Source organism: Carcharhinus amblyrhynchos, unplaced genomic scaffold, assembly GCF_965287045.1.
Source record: "Carcharhinus amblyrhynchos unplaced genomic scaffold, sCarAmb.v2.hapA chromosome_189, whole genome shotgun sequence".
Classification (NCBI taxonomy): Eukaryota; Metazoa; Chordata; class Chondrichthyes; order Carcharhiniformes; family Carcharhinidae; genus Carcharhinus; species Carcharhinus amblyrhynchos.
In genome coordinates this window covers 99576-118333 of record NW_027649929.1, presented here as the reverse complement: position 1 = coordinate 118333, position 18758 = coordinate 99576, and the positions used below count along the sequence as shown (strand labels likewise).

The following is an 18758-nucleotide window of genomic DNA, read 5'->3' as shown; positions in this document are numbered from 1 at the left end:
CCTCTACACTGTCCCCATCAAACACTCCCAGGACAGATACAGCACGGGGTTAGATACAGAGTAAATCTCCCTCTATACTGTCCCCATCAAACACTCCCAGGACAGATACAGCACAGGGTTAGATACAGAGTAAAGCTCCCTCTACACTGTCTCCATCAAACACTCTCAGGACAGGTACAGCACATAGTTACATACTGAATAAAGTTCCCACGACATTTTAACTTATTGATTGTGTTTAAATGTTCGGCTGATAACATTTGCTTATGAAAACAGATGGGTCTGTAACAGATGGTCCGATTTTAGAATTGCTCCCATTGCATTTCTTTAAATTCCTCACTCAAATAAATTGATATTTTGTCAACATTTTCCTATGTCTGTTTGGTCACTGAAAATGAGATTCCTTTCTCATTTCTTTGAGAATCCTGTGATGAGTAAGTCACCTCCTGACTCTCCAGGCAAGTGGGGGTATGATGGAATACTCCCCAGTTTCTTGGATGGGGGTAACTCCAGCAGCACTATCCGAGACAGAGCAGGCCACTTCATTGTTACCCCAGCCACAAACATTCACTCCCTCCACCACTGACACACAGTGGCAGCCGTGTGTACCATCTACAAGTTGCACTGCAGCAACTCACCAAGGTTCCTGAGGCAGCACCTTCCAAACCTTCTACCCGAATGGACAAGAGCAGCCTTTGCACTCATTCCTGCTCTATATATAACTCCTAGAAGGGGTCAATTCAATTCCAGTCTGTAACTCACTCCCGGGTATCTGTTATTCCATATATAAACCACCCCGAATCCCTCGATTAGACTCCAGTCTATAACTCACTCCCGGGTATCTGTTATTCTATATATAAACCACCCCAAACCCCTTGATTAGATTCCAGTCTGTAACTCACTCCCGGGTATCTGTTATTCTATATATAAACCACCCCGAACCCCTTGATTAGATTCCAGTCTGTAACTCACTCCCGGGTATCTGTTATTCTATATATAAACCACCCCAAACCCCTCGATTAGATTCCAGTCTGTAACTCACACCCGGGTATCTGTTATTCTATATATAAACCACCCCGAATCCCTCGATTAGATTCCAGTCTGTAACTCACACCCGGGTATCTGTTATTCTATATATAAACCACTCTGAACCTCTCGATTAGATTCCAGTCTGTAACTCACTCCCGGGTATCTGTTATTCCATATATAAACCACCCCGAATCCCTCGATTAGATTCCAGTCTGTAACTCACTCCTGGGTATCTGTTATTCTATATATAAACCACCCCGAATCCCTTGATTAGATTCCAGTCTGTAACTCACTGTTATTCTATATATAAACCGCTCCGAACTCCTCGATTAGATTCCAGTCTGTAACTCACTCCCGGGTATCTGTTATTCTATATATAAACCACCCCAAACCCCTCGATTAGATTCCAGTCTGTAACTCTCTCACGGGTATCTGTTATTCTATATATAAACCACCCTGAACCTCTCGATTAGATTCCAGTCTGTAACTCACTCCCAGGTATCAGTTATTCTTTATATAAACCACCCTGAACCTCTCGATTGTTTGACAGATTTTTTGGGAGTTTTTTTTGAGAATTTCACTGGCAGGCTAAATGAGGAGGAACCTGTGGATGTACTTTAATCTGATAATGTGCCATCTGCGAGGTTAATGAACAAGATGTGGGGACATGGGACTGGGGATAATATATTAGCAAGAATGGTGGATTGGTTAATGCACAAAGAGGGGGAATAACTGGGTCATTCTCTGGTTGACTCGCTGTGACCAGCGGAGTACTGCAAGGATTAGTACCTGAGCCCAAACTATTCACAATCACTGATTCGCATGTGGGGACCAAATCCAATATGTACAAAACTCAGTGGGAATGTGAGTGGTGAGGAGGATGCAAAGAGGTTACAAAGGGATTTCATAGAATCCCTACAGTGCAGGAGACCATTTAGCCCATTGAGCCTGCACTGACCACAATCCCACACAGGCCCTATCACCATAACTCCACACTCCTGACACTAAGGGGCAATTTAGCATGGCCAATCCACCTAACCCACACATCGTTGGACTGTGGGAGGAAACTGGAGCATCCAGAGGAAACCCACGCACCCATGGGGAGAATGTGCAGACTCTGCACAGACAATAACCTGACATGAGAATTGAACCGGGGGTCCCTGGCGCTGTGAGGCAGCGGTGCTAACCATTGTGCCATTGTGCTGCCTCAAATTTGGACTGGCTAAGTGAATGGACAAGGACATGGCAGATGCAGTATAGATATGTGTGGAGTTACCACAACACCAAACAACCCTGCCACAGCAACCTCTGCAAGACATGCCGGATCATCAACACGGATGACATCATCACACACGAGAACATCATCCACCAGGAACACGGTACATACTCTTGCACGACGGCCAATGTTGTCTATCTGATACACTGCAGGAAAGGATGTCCCGAAGCATGGTACATTGGGGAGACCATGCAGACACTACAACAACGGATGAATAAACATCGCTCAAAAATCACCAGGCAAGACTGTTCCCTTCCTCTTGGTGAACACTTCAGCGGTCATTGGCATTCGACCTCTGACCTTCAGGTAAGCGTTCTCCAAGGCGGCCTTCACGACACACGACACCGCAGAGTCGCTGAGCAGAGACCGATAGCCAAGTTCCACACACATGAGGACAGTCTCAACCGGGACCTTGGGTTCATGTCGCACTATCTGTAACCCCCACGACTTGCCTGGGTTTGCTAAACCTCACTTACTGTACTGTCCGGAGACAATACACATCTCTGTAACCTGTGGTCCTTCCACTCACATTGTCTGCATCTTTAAGACTTGAATAGCAGGTTAGTTGTAAAGACTTGCAATCTAATCAGTAATCTGTAAACTGCTCTGAGGCCAGAACTCTCCATTCACCTGACGAAGGGGCAAACCCCAAAAGCTTGTGAGTTTACTATCAAATAAATCGGTTGGACTTTAACCTGGCGTTGTCAGACTTCTTACTGTGTTATCCAGTTTGGTCAGAGAAACAGTAAGACAGTGTATTTGTTAAATGCTGAGAGGTCGGAAATGTTGCTGTCCAAAGGATGTTCTTGTCCATGAGTCAGTATAAACCATCGCGTGGGTGCAGCACGGCAATAGTACGTTGATTTTCATCGCGAGGGCGTTTGAATTCAGGAGTAAAGATGTCTTGCTGCAGTAGTCTGTGGCTCTGGAGTTACATGTAGGCCAGACCAGGGTAGACAACAGATTTCCCTCCCTAAAGGATACGATTGAACCACAGGGGTTTTTACAACAACTGACAATAGTTTGACAGCCAATAATTCCTGGTGTCATTTTTAATTCTAAATTTATTAACCGACTGATTAAATTCATGCTGAGCAGGAGTGGGGAGATTCAGTCTGATCTGCCTGTGGTATTAGTCCAGCACTGGAACAGTCCCCAGTCAATGTCCCTCCTCAGAGGGCTGGAGTCTCCTTCAGCTCCAGCCTGTCCTGAGGATTCCCTCCACCAGGGATATGCCACCCCGTCTCAATCCTCGGCCTGTCTCTGCTCGCCTTCACCAGGCCTCAGGCTGCCGTGACGTCCCAGTGACACGTTACCACGGCGACCCCACCACCCCACCACCCCAGCCACTTCCCACACCGCCCCCGTGCCCCTCCCCACCCCCTCCGCCCCCACCCCAACCCCCCCCCCGCCCTCAGCCGCGATGTCCCCTCCGACTCCCGCCCTCGACACCGTCTTCACTCGGCCTCGTCTCCCTCCAGCACCAGGGAGCGACAGCGGGCCTGGGCCTTGGGGTCGGGAGGAGCCTCCGGGTTCGGTGGCCGCAGGGGGTCCGGGAACTGGGGGAGGCTCAGCCGGTCGCGATGGGCCGAGGGTAGCGCGGGAGGGCCGGGGTCCGGGAGGGAGTCGCCCCTCGCGAAGTTTTGCAGGCGCCTGCAGGGGGCGTTCTTGCGCTCCCGGGCCAGGGCGACCGCCTCGTCGAAGGAGATGCTGCCGCCGCTGCGCCAGGCCTGCCAGCGGACTGCGGGGGAAGCGCGGGCGGCTTCCTCGACTGGGCCAGAGTGTGGCGGAGTCTCGGATGCCTGCGGCTCCGGCGCCTCAGGCCGACGCTTCTCCTTCAATGCTGGCGGCAGCTTGGCATAGTGGGGCTTGGGGGGCACCACCGGTAAGGACTTGGCATGGTACACTCTGCCCGGCGAACTCTCCAGCCTCATGTGGACGCCCGCTGGCACCCATGGAGATTCAGAAAGCAGCGGGAGCGGAGAAGATCCCTGCTCGGTGAAGGCCTCCGTAGCCGAAGAGCACTTATCCCCGGCTCCCCCATCCACCTCACAGGGAGAGCCCCGCTCCGGGCAGCTCAGTTGGGTGGGGGAGCCCTCATTCCCATCTCCCGCGCTCTCCTGGATGGGATCCTCCTGCTCTGTGATGCACGCTGCAGTTGAGCAGCCCGCTTTCCCAGACACTCTGCCGCTCCCCTCGCTGTGATTCTCCGGCTCAGTTTGCCCGGCCTCCGGTCTCACGTCGAGGTCAGTGGCCTGGAGGTCCGGGGCGGATGGTTCAGGATCCTGCTCCAGGTATCCCACTCCCAAAGGCGGGGGCTCAGCGGGGCAACTGAGGGCTGTTCCTGGGGGCTCCGAGGACCACTCATAAACATCGTCTTGATTCCAGATCTCCTCAACTGGGGGCTCGACGGAGAATTCCACATGATGAACCTGGAGAGTGAGAGAGACACGAGGGGGTTAACATTAACATCAACATAGGCAACACCTCATTCCCAGAACTCAACGCAAATCCACCCTTCAAAACACCCCAATCCCCCAGACCCACTTTCTCCCCAATCCCTCCAACACAGCAACTCCCTCTCTGTAACCTCATCTAGACATTACAACCCTCCCTTTCTCTGGAACCTCCACCAATTCCTAGATCCCTCCCTATCTCTGGAACCTCCTCCAGCCCCTACACCCCTCCCTATCTCTGTAACCTTCTCCAGTGCCTGTACCCCTCCCTATCTCTGTAGCCTCCTCCACCTCCCCTGCAACCCTCATTATATCTGTGGCCTCCTCCAGTCACTACAGCCCTCCCTATCTCTATAACCCTTCTAGCCGCTACACCACTCCCTTTCTTTGTAACCTCCCCCACTGCCTACTACACTCTATTTCTATAACCTGCTCCACACCCAACAATCCTCCCTATCTCTGTGGCCCCCTCCAGCCCCTACAACCCTCCCTATCTCAGCAACCTCCTCTAGTCCCAACAACCCTCCTTATCTCTGTAACCTCCACCAGTCCCTACAATCCTCCCTTTCTCTGTAACTTTCTCTAGTCCCTACAACCCTCCCTATCTCTGTAACCTCCTACAGCCCCCCCTATCTGTAAGCTCCTCCACTCTTTACAACCCTGTCTATCTCTGTAGTCTCCCCCATCCCCTACAACCTTCCTTATCTCTGTAACCTCCTCCAGCTCCTACAACCTTCTCTAGCTCTGTAACCTCCTCCAGCTCCTACAACCTTCTCTATCTCTGTAACCTCCTCAAGCCCCTATAACACTCCCTATCTCTGCAACCTCACCAATTCCTAGATCCTTCCCTATCTCTGAACCCATCTCCCGCCACCTACAACTCTTGTCTCTGTAACCTCCTCCAGCCCCTGCAACCCTCTCTATCTCTATAAGCTCCTCCAGTCCCTATAGCCCTCCCTATCTCTGTAACTCCCTTATCCCCTTTACCCCTCCCTATCTCTGTTAACTTCTCCCGCCCCTACGCCTCCCCCTATCTTTGTAACCTACTCAGCTCCTACAACACTCTCTATCTCTGTAACACCCTCTATTCCCTACACCCCTCCCTGTCTTTGTAACATCCTCCAGCCCCTACAATCCTCTCTTTCTCTGTAACTTACTCCAGCCTCTTCATGTGCGGGTTAGGTTGATTGGCCATGCTAAAATTGCTCCTTAGTGTTCTGAGATATGTAGGTTAGAGAGATTAGTGGGTAAATATGTAGGGATATGGGGATAGGGCCTGGGTGGGATTGTGGTCGGTGCAGACTTGATGGGCCGAATGGCCTCTTTCTGCATTGTAGGGTTTCTATGGTTCTATGAGCCCCCTCCCTACCCCTCTAACGTCCTCAGGTGTCACATGACCTAGTGACAAATTATTATTGACTACACTCATGCAAAGCATCTTGGGGCCTTTCACTACTTTCTCGGCCCAAAATAATGTTGAATTTTGTTGGTTGCTCCATGAGTTCCTCATTAAAGACCATGTCACATTCTCCATTTACACTCACTCCCACTTTCTCCAACTGGAGTGAGCGTGAGGGGAAAAAGGAAGGCAGACACTTCCTTAACGTCAAACCCAAGGGAGACATCTCAGCTATGGCAAGATTTGACCTCAGGATGTGCCTATCTCCCCCTTCGTCTGGCTTCCTTCAGTGGGACAGGCCAGGGCAAACCTCTGACTCGCTCTCCGACCAATCACCAGGCACAGTTGGCTCTCTTCAAGAAAACTTTCATGTGGAACTTTATCACGAGCCTTCCTTAAAACAGTTTGGATGTTGCGCTGAGCTTATGGTGGGGTAGGGGAGGGCTGGTCTAGTCGGTGTGTCGTTGGCTGCTTCTGAAGGGATCAAAGCCCCGTTATAGTCTCTGCAGTGTCAGGGGTTTAAGAGGGTAAATATGTGGCGTTACAGGGGATAGGACCTGGGTAGAGTTGTGGTCAGTGCAGGCTCGATGGGCTGAATGGCCTCAGTCTGTACTGTGGATTCTATGATTTTATGTACCGGCGTGTCGTAAACTCTCAGCTCTCTGCTGTCCAAATCGTGGTCCATCAGCTCTGACTCGATGCTCATTTCCAGGGCTCCTGTTCTACTATGGTCGCTGTGGGCGTAGTAATCATACGGCTCCATCTCCTCGGGCGTCATGAGCGGCATCCCCATCTCACCGGGGTAATCCGAATCACAGTCCCCAGTCTCGGAGGTGTCCTGGGTGTCAAGGAAGGAGAAGGTGTCCTGTAGTTCCAGGGTGAGTTCTGGAGGGAGATAGGGACATCAAAAATCAGATTCTCTCATGTCTCTCTCTGTCTGTTTCTCTCAATCTCTCTGTCTCACTCACTTTCTCTGTGTCTGTCTGTCTTGCTCACTTTCTCTCTATCTCTCTGCCTATCTCTGTCTCTCTCTCTCTCTCTCTCTCTCTATGTCTATCTGTCTCTTTCTATGTCTGTCTGTCTCCCTTAGTTGCTCTCTGTCTCTGCCTCCTTTTCTCTTTCTCTCTGTATCTGCCTCTCTCCCTCTCTGCATTCCTCTTCGCGTCTATCTCTGTCTCTCTCTGTTTCTTTTTTGCCTCTTTCTCGCCACCTCTCTTGTCTCTCCTCTCTCTGCCTGTCTATCTATCTCTACCTCTGCGCCTCTCTGTCTCTCTCACTGCCTGTCTGTCCCTCCCTGTCTGTCACTCTCTTCCAGTCTCTCCCACGTTGACTTTCTCCTAGCTGTCTCTCTCTCTCTCTCTCCCTTTCCATGTCTCTCTATATCTCTCTGTGTTTTATTTATCTCTCTCCCTGGTTCTCTTTGTGTGCCTGTTTCTTTCTCCAGAAGCATGAACCAGTAACTGTTTTTGTCTTTCTCTCTTTCTCTCAGATAAGTGTAGGGATAGGAGTAGGCCATTCAGCCCATCGGGCCTGCTCCATCATTCAAACAGAGCATTGGGCTGATTTTCTCCCTCACTGACACTTTCCCCCTCTCTCCACAGTGTCCCAGGGTGTTAGTCACATCCAGAGATCTATCACTCTCTGTCCTGAGCACACTCTATGACTGACTCTCCACAGTCCCCTGGGGGAATGAACTCTAAACATCTTTGGACACTAGGGGGCAATTTACAATGGCCAATCCACCTAAACATGTCTTTCGTAGTGTGGGAGGAAACCCACGCAGGCACAGGGAGAACGTGCAGTCCCCACACAGACAGTGACCGGAATTGTACCCAGGTCCCTGGCGCTGTGAGGCAGCTAACCATTGTATCGCTGTGCCACCCAATTTAAATTTAAATTCAATAAAAACCTGGAATTAAATGTCTAACGATGCTCGTGAAACCATTGGCGTAAAACAAAACCCATCTTGTTCACTAATTTACAGAAGGAAATCTGCTGGTTTCTGGCCCACATGTGACCCCAGACCCACAATGTGGTTACACGTCCTCGGGGAGGCAGTAATGTTGACTCAGCCAGCCATAGCCGTATCCCAGGAACAAGTCGAGAAAAAAGGTTTTGACTACCTCTTACTCCAGTGGATACAAGCTTAACCTTTCCAACTTTTATCCCTCCTGTTAACTCCTTAATTTATCCAACCTTCCCTCATTGATCCGTTGTCCCCGCATGAATATCTCTGGGGATGTGACGTGGCAGAACACTGGTCCCAGTATAGTTCAGGGAAAGGCCTTCCCGATGGTTAAAGGGCCTCCTGATATCAGTGCCCAGGAACCTGGCCTTCACTCAGAGGGTGAGTGGAATCGGCTGCCGTCGGTGGTGGTGGAGGCAAACTCGTTTAAGAGACTTCTGGATGAGTACATGGGATTTAATGGGATTGAGGGTTATAGATAGGCCTAGTAGGTAGGGATATGATTGGCGCAACTTGTGGGCCGAAGGGCCTGTTTGTGCTGTAGTGTTCGATGTTCTATCTCTGTCTTTCTCCCTCTCTTCTTTTTCTCTGTCTCACATTCCCTCTCTCTCACCGTGACCTTCCATCGTCTCCATTCCGGCCTGCACGTTGTCTGCGACCAGTTCACGGGGCGCATCGTCATCCTCCTCCTCCTCCTCCTCCTCGCCCTCCTCCTCCTCCTCCTCCTCGCCCTCCTCCTCCTCCTCCTCCGCACTGGCCTGATCCTGCGTCCCCTGGCCGTCCCGGGTGGCCTCGGACCCCTGCTCGGCGTTCCTGAGCAGCAGCGAGGTGACGTGTTCGGGCAGGCTGACCGAGAAGGGCCCGGAGATGTGCATGGCCGCCCGCTTCTCCGCCCTCAGCCTGGCCGCCTTGCCCGAGCGGGGGGAGTCCAATCCCGCCCGGAGCACGGGGGCCGGCTCGTCGGCGGCGCTGGGCTCCAGCAGCAGCTCGGACCCCAGGGAGCAGAAGGCCACGGCTTGGCGGGCTGGCGAGCCCAGGCGCATGGAGCCGAAGCTGTCCCGGCGGGCGATGAGGGCCGGGCGGTGAGGGGCGTGGTCATCCATCGCCGGGGAGATGCCTGCTGGGAAGAGAGAGAGAGAGAAGTAGCGGTTAGACTGACAAAGATGGAGGGGGGGAGGGAGGGGAGGAGGAGGGGGGAGGGGGAGCGGAGGAGGGAGGGAGGGGGGAGCAGAGGAGGGGGGAGCGGGGGAGGGAGGAGAGAGGAGGGAGGGGAGGGTTGAGGGGGGAGGGGTAGGGAGAAAGGGGAGGGGGAGAGGAGAAATGAGGTGGGTGGTACACGGGAGGCATCAATTGCATGGGGGATCGGTAGGTAGGAATGTGGAACTCGACACAAACATGGAAACACAGGAGATAGGAGGCCAGTCCAAAGATGTGCGGGTTAGGTTGATTGGCCGTGCTAAGAAATTGCCCCTTAGTGTCCAGGGATGTGTAGGTTAGAGGGATTAGTGGGTATAGGGATACGGGGGTAGGGCCTGGGTGGGATTGTGTTTGGTGTAGATGGGCCGAAGGGCCTCTTTCTGCATTGTAGGGTTCTATGGTTTGGCCTTTCGAGCCTGCTCCACCATTTATTACAATCATGGCTGATCATCCAACTCAATAATCTAATCCTGCTTTCTCCCCATAACCTTTGATCCCATGCCCCCCGCTATATCCAGCCACCTCTTGAACACATGCAATGTTTTGGCATCAACGATTTCCTGTGGTAATGAGTTCCACAGGCTCACCACCCTGGGTGAAGAAATGTCTCCACCTCTGACCTAAATGGTCTACCCTGAATCCTCAGACTGTGACCCCTGGGTTCAGGACGCCCCCACCCTCGGGAATATCCTCCCTCCATCTACCCTGCCTCGCCCTGTTAGAATTTTGTAAGTCTCTGCGAGATCCCGTCTCATTCATCTGAACTCCAGCAAAAATAATTCTAACCGAGTCAGTCTCTCCTCGTATATCAGTGAGGCTGACTATCTATGATCTTATTGACTGGTAGGAACATGCTCCAGGGGCTGATTGGCCTACTCCTGAGAGAGTGATTGCTACAACTGTGCAGAGCATTGCTGAGATCGCATCGAGGGTACTGGGTACAGTTATACCTGCCTTGCAAAGGAGGGATTACTTTTAGCTCATTCACATAATGTGGGGATCGCTTGCCAGGTCAGCATTTATAGTCCATCCCTAATTGCCCCTTGAGAAGGTGGTGGTGAGCTGCCTCCTGCAACCTCCTGCAATCCTTGAGGTGTAGGTACACCCACAGTGCTGTTAGGGAGGGAGTTCCAGGATTTTGACCCAGTGACATTAAAGGAACGGTGATATATTTCCCAGACAGGATGCTGAGTGACTTGGAGAGGAATCTCCAGGTGCCGGTGTTCCCAGTGCTCTTGTCCTTCTAGATGGAAGTGGTGGTGGGTTTGGAAGGTGCCGCCTAAGGAACCTTGGTGAGTTGCTGCCGTGCATCTTGTAGATGGTGCACACTGGGTGTCAGTGGTAGAGGGGGTGAATGTTTGTGGATGGGGTGCCAATATAACGGGGCTGCTTTGTCCTGGATGGTGTTGAGCTTATTGAGTGTTGTTGGAGCTGCACTCATCCAGGCAAGTGGGGAGTATTCCATCACACTCCTGACTTGTGCCTTGTTGATGGTGGACAGCCTTTGGAGAGTCAGGAGGTGAGTTACTCACCACAGGATTCCCAGCCTCTGACCTGCTCTGGAAGCTCCAGTATTTATATAGCTGGGTCCAGTTCAGTTTCTGGTCAATGGTAACTGCCAGGATGTTGACAGTGGGAGATTCCGTGATGGTAACACCATTGAATATCAAGGGGCAATGGTTAGATTCTCTCTTGTTGGGGGTGGTCATTGCCTGGCACTAATGTTACTTGCCAGTTGGAAGCCCAAGGTCTTGCTGCATTTGGAATCGGACTGCTTCAGAATCTGAAGCGTTACAGATGATACTGAACATTTTATAATCATCTAACCTTAAGGTGGAAAAAAGGTCATTGATGAAGCAGCTGAAAATGGTTGGTCCTAGGACATAACCCTGAGGAGCCTCCATTGGAAGCAATCCAGAGAAGGTTGTCTTGGCTGACTTAATTTGAACTAATTTGATTTATTATTGTCACGTGTATTGGTATACAGTGGAAAATATTGTGTGTTACGCAGACAAAGCATATCATACATAGAGTATTTAGGGGAGCAGGAAAGGGGAGGGTGCAGAATGTACAGTCATAGCTTGGGTGTACAGAAAGATCAACTTAATCTATGGTAGGTCCATTCAAAAGTCTGACGGCAGCACGGTAGCACAGTGGTCAGCACTGCTGCTTCACAGCTCCAGGGCCCTCGGTTCGATTCCTGGCTCGGGTCACTGTCTGTATGGAGTTTGCACATTCTCCTTGCGTCTGTGTGGGTTTCCTCCCACAGTCCAAAGATGTGCTGGTTAGGTTGATTGGCCATGCTAAGAAATTGCCCCTTAGTGTCCAGAGCTGTGTAGATTAGAGGGATTAGTGAGTATAATATTTTGGGATATGGGGGGTGGGATTGTGGTTGGTGCAGACTCGAAGGGCCTCTTTCTGCACTGTAGGGTTCTATGGAATTCACTGTGTTGAGTCGGTTGGTACATGACCTCAGACTTTTGTATCTTTTTCCTGACGGAAGAGAGAATGTCCGGGGTGCGTAGGGTCCTTGATTACGCTGGCTGCTTTTCCTGAGGTAGTGGGAAGTGTAGACGGAGTCAATAAATGGGAGGCTGGTTTGTGTGATGGATTGGGCTACATTCATGACCTTTTGTAGTTCCTTGCAGTCTTGGGCAGAGCAGGAGCCCATACCGAGCAGCGATACAACCAGACAGAATGCTTTCTATGGTGCAGCTGTAAAAGTTGGTGAGAGTCATCGTGGATATATTTCCTTAGTCTCCTGAGAAAGTGGAGGCATTGGTGGGCTTTCTTAACTATAGAGTTGGCATGGGGGGAAGCAGAACAGGGTCATCCCTAGGATGAAGGTGGTTTCCCTTGTGAGGAAAAATAAAACAGGCTGGGCCCATATTTGTTGGCACTTAGAAGAATGTGAGGTGATTTTACGAGAACATACCAGATTCTGAGGGGATCTGGGGTTGAACAAGGTGTCGCTGAGAAGCTGCTTCCCCTTTTCAAGTCAGGAGCGGGACTGTCAATCTAGAACTAAGGGGAAAATGGCGTTCTCCCATTTAGTATTCTAGATAATAGGTGTAGGCCATTCTGTCATTCAACATAGAATCATAGAATCTTACAATGCAGACGGAGGCCATTCAGCCCGTCAAATCTGCACTGACCACAATCCCACCCAGGCCCTATCCCTGTAGCCCCATATACTTACCTAGCGAGTCCCCCTGATACGAAGGGGCAATTCAGCACGGCCAATCCACCTAACCCGCACGTCTTTGGACTGTGGGAGGAAACCCACGCAGACACAGGAAGAACGTGCAAACTCCACACAGACACATACCCGAGGCCAGAATCGAACCTGGTCCCCGGCGCCGTGAGGCAATGTTGTTAACCGCTGTTCTACAGCGCTGCCCCTGGATCATTTATCTCAAAGCTGTACTTCCACGCCAAACCCCTTGACGCAAAGGGAGCTGGGTGTCTCAGTGTACCAGACTCTGAAAGTAACCACGCAGGTATGGTGGCACTGTGGCTCACACTGCTGCCTCTCAGCTCCAGGGACCCCAGTTCAATTCCAGCCTCAGGTGACCGTGTGAGGTTTGCACGTTCTCCCCGTGTCTGCGTGGGTTTCCTCCGGGTGCTCCTGTTTCCTCCCACACTCCAAAGATGTGTGGGTTAGGTTGATTGGGCATGCTAAAATTGTCCCTTAGTGTCAGGGGGATTAGCAGAGTAAATATGTGGGCCTACGGGGATAGGGCCTGGATGGGATTCTTGTCGGTGCAGACTCAATGGACCGAATGGCCTCCTTCTAGAGCAGTTGTAGAACATAGAACATTACAGCGCAGAACAGGCCCTAAACGCCCCCAAACTAGGCACATTTACAACTGCAGAAGGCAGTTAGGGAGGCAAATTGGGCATTGGCCTTTATTGCAAGAAGACTCGAGTACTGGAGCAGGGATGTCAGACTGCAGCTGTATGGGGTCTTGGTGAGACACAGCTGGCATATTGTGTGCAGTTCTGATCTCCCTATCTAAGAAGGGGTGTACCTGCCATAGAGGGACAGGCTCACCAGACTCATTCCAGGATTCCCTGAGGAGAGATTGGATTGTCTGGGTCTGCATTCACCTGGGATGAGAGGTTTCTCGAGAGTGTAGGAGCATGGCATTGAGATAGAGGATCATATTGGACTGTGGAACAAACTCAAAGGGCTGAATGGCCTACTCCCCTTCCCATTTCTATCTATTTCTATGATACCTGAAGCAGTGAGAAATCTATATTGGTGATTGGTCCCCACAAGCTTCAGTGGAAGAATTGGGGAGCAGGGTATATGGAGAGTCAAAAGACAGAGAGGGGTAGAGGGAATCATTTGAGGGAGGAGAGAGAATGGGAGGGAAAGAGGAGAGGGAGATAGGAGTGGATGAGGGTGGGGCTGGAAATGAAGGACAGAGGTGAGGGTAGGGAGGAGAGAGGAATGGAGTTGTGGGACTGATGGAGAGATGGAGGAAAAGATGTGGGAAAGGGAGACTTTCAGGGAGGTTTGGGGAAGGGAATGAAGGATTGCGGGAGGGAGTAAGAGCGAGAGTCTGAGATGGAGACAGGTTGAAGGAGAGAAAGGTTGAAAAGAGAGTGAGACAGTGTGCAGCAAGAAAGAAGTTAGTGATGTGGAAGTGTTGACAAACGAGCAACCCCCCCCCCCCCCCCCCAATTCATTTCTTGACTGAGACTTACCATCGTCAGTAAATGGGACAGAGCTCAGGGAGTCCATACTCTTCGCAGGACGCAGATTCCTTGTTTCGGCCTTTAATTCTGAAAGGTGACCAGGGTGACGAATGGGTTAGAGGGTAAAGTGAGGAGAGAGAATTATCAAACCCCTTCTCATTCACTCCCACTGTACACAATCCCAATGGACCCAAACCCCTTCCCATTCACTCCCACAGTACACAATCCCAATGGACCCAAACCCCTTCCCATTCACTCCCACTGTACACAATCCCAATGGACCCAAACCCCTTCCCATTCACTCCCACTGTACACAATCCCAATGGACCCAAACCCCTTCCCATTCACTCCCACTGTACACAATCCCAATGGACCCAAACCCCTTCCCATTCACTCCCACAGTACACAATCCCAATGGACCCAAACCCCTTCCCATTCATTCCCACTGTACACAATCCCACTGGACCCAAACCCCTTCCCATTCACTCCCACTGTACACAATCCCAATGGACCCAAACCCCTTCCCATTCACTCCCACTGTACACAATCCCAATGGACCCAAACCCCTTCCCATTCACTCCCACTGTACACAATCCCAATGGACCCAAACCCCTTCCCATTCACTCTCACTGTACACAATCCCAATGGATCCAAACCCCTTCCCATTCACTCCCACTGTACACAATCCCAGTGGACCCAAACCCCTTCCCATTCACTCCCACTGTACACAATCCCAATGGACCCAAACCCCTTCCCATTCACTCCCACTGTACACAATCCCAATGGACCCAAACCCATTCCCATTCACTCCCACTGTACACAATCCCAATGGACTCAAACCCCTTCCCATTCACTCCCACTGTACACAATCCCAATGGACCCAAACCCCTTCCCATTCACTCCCACTGTACACAATCCCAATGGACCCAAACCCCTTCCCATTCACTCCCACAGTACACAATCCCAATGGACCCAAACCCCTTCCCATTCATTCCCACTGTACACAATCCCACTGGACCCAAACCCCTTCCCATTCACTCCCACTGTACACAATCCCAATGGACCCAAACCCCTTCCCATTCACTCCCACTGTACACAATCCCAATGGACCCAAACCCCTTCCCATTCACTCCCACTGTACACAATCCCAATGGACCCAAACCCCTTCCCATTCACTCTCACTGTACACAATCCCAATGGATCCAAACCCCTTCCCATTCACTCCCACTGTACACAATCCCAATGGACCCAAACCCCTTCCCATTCACTCCCACTGTACACAATCCCAATAGACCCAAACCCCTTCCCATTCACTCCCACTGTACACAATCCCAATGGACCCAAACCCCTTCCCATTCACTCCCACTGTACACAATCCCAATGGACCCAAACCCCTTCCCATTCACTCCCACTGTACACAATCCCAATGGACCCAAACCCCTTCCCATTCACTCCCACTGTACACAATCCCAATGGACCCAAACCCCTTCCCATTCACTCCCACTGTACACAATCCCAATGGACCAAAGCCCCTTCCCATTCACTCCCACTGTACACAATCCCAATGGACCCAAACCCATTCCCATTCACTCCCACTGTACACAATCCCAATGGACTCAAACCCCTTCCCATTCACTCCCACTGTACACAATCCCAATGGACCCAAACCCCTTCCCATTCACTCCCACTGTACACAATCCCAAAGGACCTAAACCCCTTCCCATTCACTCCCACTGTACACAATCCCAATGGACCCAAACCCCTTCCCATTCACTCCCACTGTACACAATCCCAATGGACCCAAACCCCTTCCCATTCACTCCCACTGTGCACAATCCCAATGGACCCAAACCCCTTCCCATTCACTCCCACTGTACACAATCCTAATGGACCCAAACCCCTTCCCATTCACTCCCACTGTACACAATCCCAATGGACCCAAACCCCTTCCCATTCACTCCCACTGTACACAATCCCAATAGACCCAAACCCCTTCCCATTCACTCCCACTGTACACAATCCCAATGGACCCAAACCCCTTCCCATTCACTCTCACTGTACACAATCCCAATGGATCCAAACCCCTTCCCATTCACTCCCACTGTACACAATCCCAATGGACCCAAACCCCTTCCCATTCACTCCCACTGTACACAATCCCAATAGACCCAAACCCCTTCCCATTCACTCCCACTGTACACAATCCCAATGGATCCAAACCCCTTCCCATTCACTCCCACTGTAGGCAATCCCAATGGACCCAAACCCCTTCCCATTCACTCCCACTGTACACAATCCCAATGGACCCAAACCCCTTCCCATTCACTCCCACTGTACACAATCCCAATAGACCCAAACCCCTTCCCATTCACTCCCACTGTACACAATCCCAATGGACTCAAACCCCTTCCCATTCACTCCCACTGTACACAATCCCAATAGATCCAAACCCCTTCCCATTCACTCCCACTGTACACAATCCCAATGGACCCAAATCCCTTCCCATTCACTCCCACTGTACACAATCCCAATGGATCCAAACCCCTTCCCATTCACTCCCACTGTACACAATCCCAATGGACCCAAACCCTTCCCATTCACTCCCACTGTACACAATCCCAATGGACCCAAACCCCTTCCCATTCACTCCCACTGTACACAATCCCAATGGACCCAACCCCTTCCCATTCACTCCCACTGTACACAATCCCAATGGACCCAAACCCCTTCCCATTCACTCCCACTGTACACAATCCCAATGGACCCAAACCCCTTCCCATTCACTCTCACTGTACACAATCCCAATGGACCCAAACCCCTTCCCATTCACTCCCACTGTACACAATCCCAATGGACCCAAACCCCTTCCCATTCACTCTCACTGTACACAATCCCAATGGACCCAAACCCCTTCCCATTCAGTCCCACTGTACGCAATCCCAATGGACTGAAACCCCTTCCCATTCACTCCCACTGTACACAATGCCAATGGACCCAAACCCCTTCCCATTCACTCCCACTGTACACAATCCCAATGGATCCAAACCCCTTCCCATTCACTCTCACTGTACACAATCCCAATGGACCCAAACCCCTTCCCATTCACTCCCACTGTACACAATCCCAATGTGCACAATCCCAATGGACCCAAACCCCTTCCCATTCACTCCCACTGTACACAATCCCAATGTGCACAATCCCAATGGACCCAAACGCCTTCCTGTTCCCCCACAATGTATACAATCTGGCTATCATTTTCATTGTCTATCTTTTCCCTCTCATGGAGCCTCCATCTCGATTTAATGCCGTTAACACAGGTACTCTGCTCACCTTTCTCCTCATTCCTGGAGGCTTTTCTTTTGGAATCTGTCCCAGATCGTCCAAGGTTAAAAATTGATTTCCATTTCTTCACCTTCAGTGATCCTTTCCGCCTGGTTACGTATGAGAAGAGGCATTTGTTATTCTGTATAGCGACTACCCTGAACCCCTCGATTAGATTCCAGTCTGTGACTCACACCCAGGTATCTGTTATTCTATATATAAACCACCCTGAACCCCTTGATTAGATTCCAGTCTGTAACTCACTCCCGGGTATCTGTTATTCTCTATATAAACCACCCCGAACCTCTCGATTAGATTCCAGTCTGTAACTCACTCCCGGGTATCTGTTATTCTATATATAAACCACCCCAAACCCCTCAATTAGATTCCAGTCTGTAACTCACTCCCGGGTATCTGTTATTCTATATATAAACCACCCCGAACCCCTCGATTAGATTCCAGTCTGTAACTCACTCCCGGGTATCTGTTATTCTATATATAAACCACCCCGAACCCCTCGATTAGATTCCAGTCTGTAACTCACTCCTGGGTATCTGTTATTCTATATATAAACCACCCCGAACCCCTCGATTAGACTCCAGTCTGTAACTCACTCCCGGGTATCTGTTATTCTATATATAAACCACCCCGAACCCCTCGATTAGATTCCAGCCTGTAACTCACTCCCGGGTATCTGTTATTCTATATATAAACCACCCCGAACCCCTCGATTAGATTCCAGTCTGTAACTCACTCCCGGGTATCTGTTATTCTATATATAAACCACCCCGAACCCCTCGATTAGATTCCAGCCTGTAACTCACTCCTGCGTATCTGTTATTCTGTATAAAAAATACCCTAAATCCCTCCATTAGATTTGATATGTAATTGACCCACAAGTATAAGTTATTCTGTATAAAAACTGCCCTAAATCCCTCAATTAGATTCCAGTCTGTTGTTAGTTAAATTTAATAACTTTTTTTAAATGATCAATTTATTACTTGGCCTACAATTCGTTTTAAATTCATGATTTCTATTTTACCAAACTTATCTTGGGGAACTATACTTAACAACCCCTTGAATGAGAGCACATTTAAAACTTGTTCCCCACCCCAATGCGAAAGATCTGGACTTACGCGGTGATGTGGGGAGGTGACCCCAGTGGGGCTCTCGCTTCTGGTTGGAAGCACCCGGGCAGGGCCTGGTAGGTAGGGATATGATCGGCGCAACTTGTGGGCCGAAGGGCCTGTTTGTGCTGTAGTGTTCTATGTTCTATGATGTGTAGATGGACGCTGCCCTCACTTCCCACCCTCTGATTCTCCCTGCCAAGGTTGACATGTCACTTTTGATGTCTTTTGGCCATCTCTCCCCACCCCTCTTCCCCTGCCTTCCTCCCTCCATCTCCAAACGCAT

General features: G+C 50.7%; 1 protein-coding gene across 1 annotated transcript in view; it reads right to left on the bottom strand.

Moving 5' to 3' along the window:
- Window positions 1-3744: 3744 nt before the first annotated feature.
- Window positions 3745-18758, bottom strand: part of LOC145338821 (uncharacterized) — a 68689-nt gene continuing 53675 nt past the window's right edge. Inside the window, exons 8-13 of the mRNA XM_080183232.1 lie at window positions 17355-17455; window positions 14034-14111; window positions 8854-9243; window positions 8737-8811; window positions 6795-7042; window positions 3745-4734 (exon numbers count right to left, since the gene is read on the bottom strand). Of these exons, the coding sequence (XP_080039358.1) occupies window positions 3760-4734; window positions 6795-7042; window positions 8737-8811; window positions 8854-9243; window positions 14034-14111; window positions 17355-17455 (1867 nt within the window). The 3' untranslated portion in view covers window positions 3745-3759. The remainder of the gene's footprint in view (window positions 4735-6794; window positions 7043-8736; window positions 8812-8853; window positions 9244-14033; window positions 14112-17354; window positions 17456-18758) is intronic.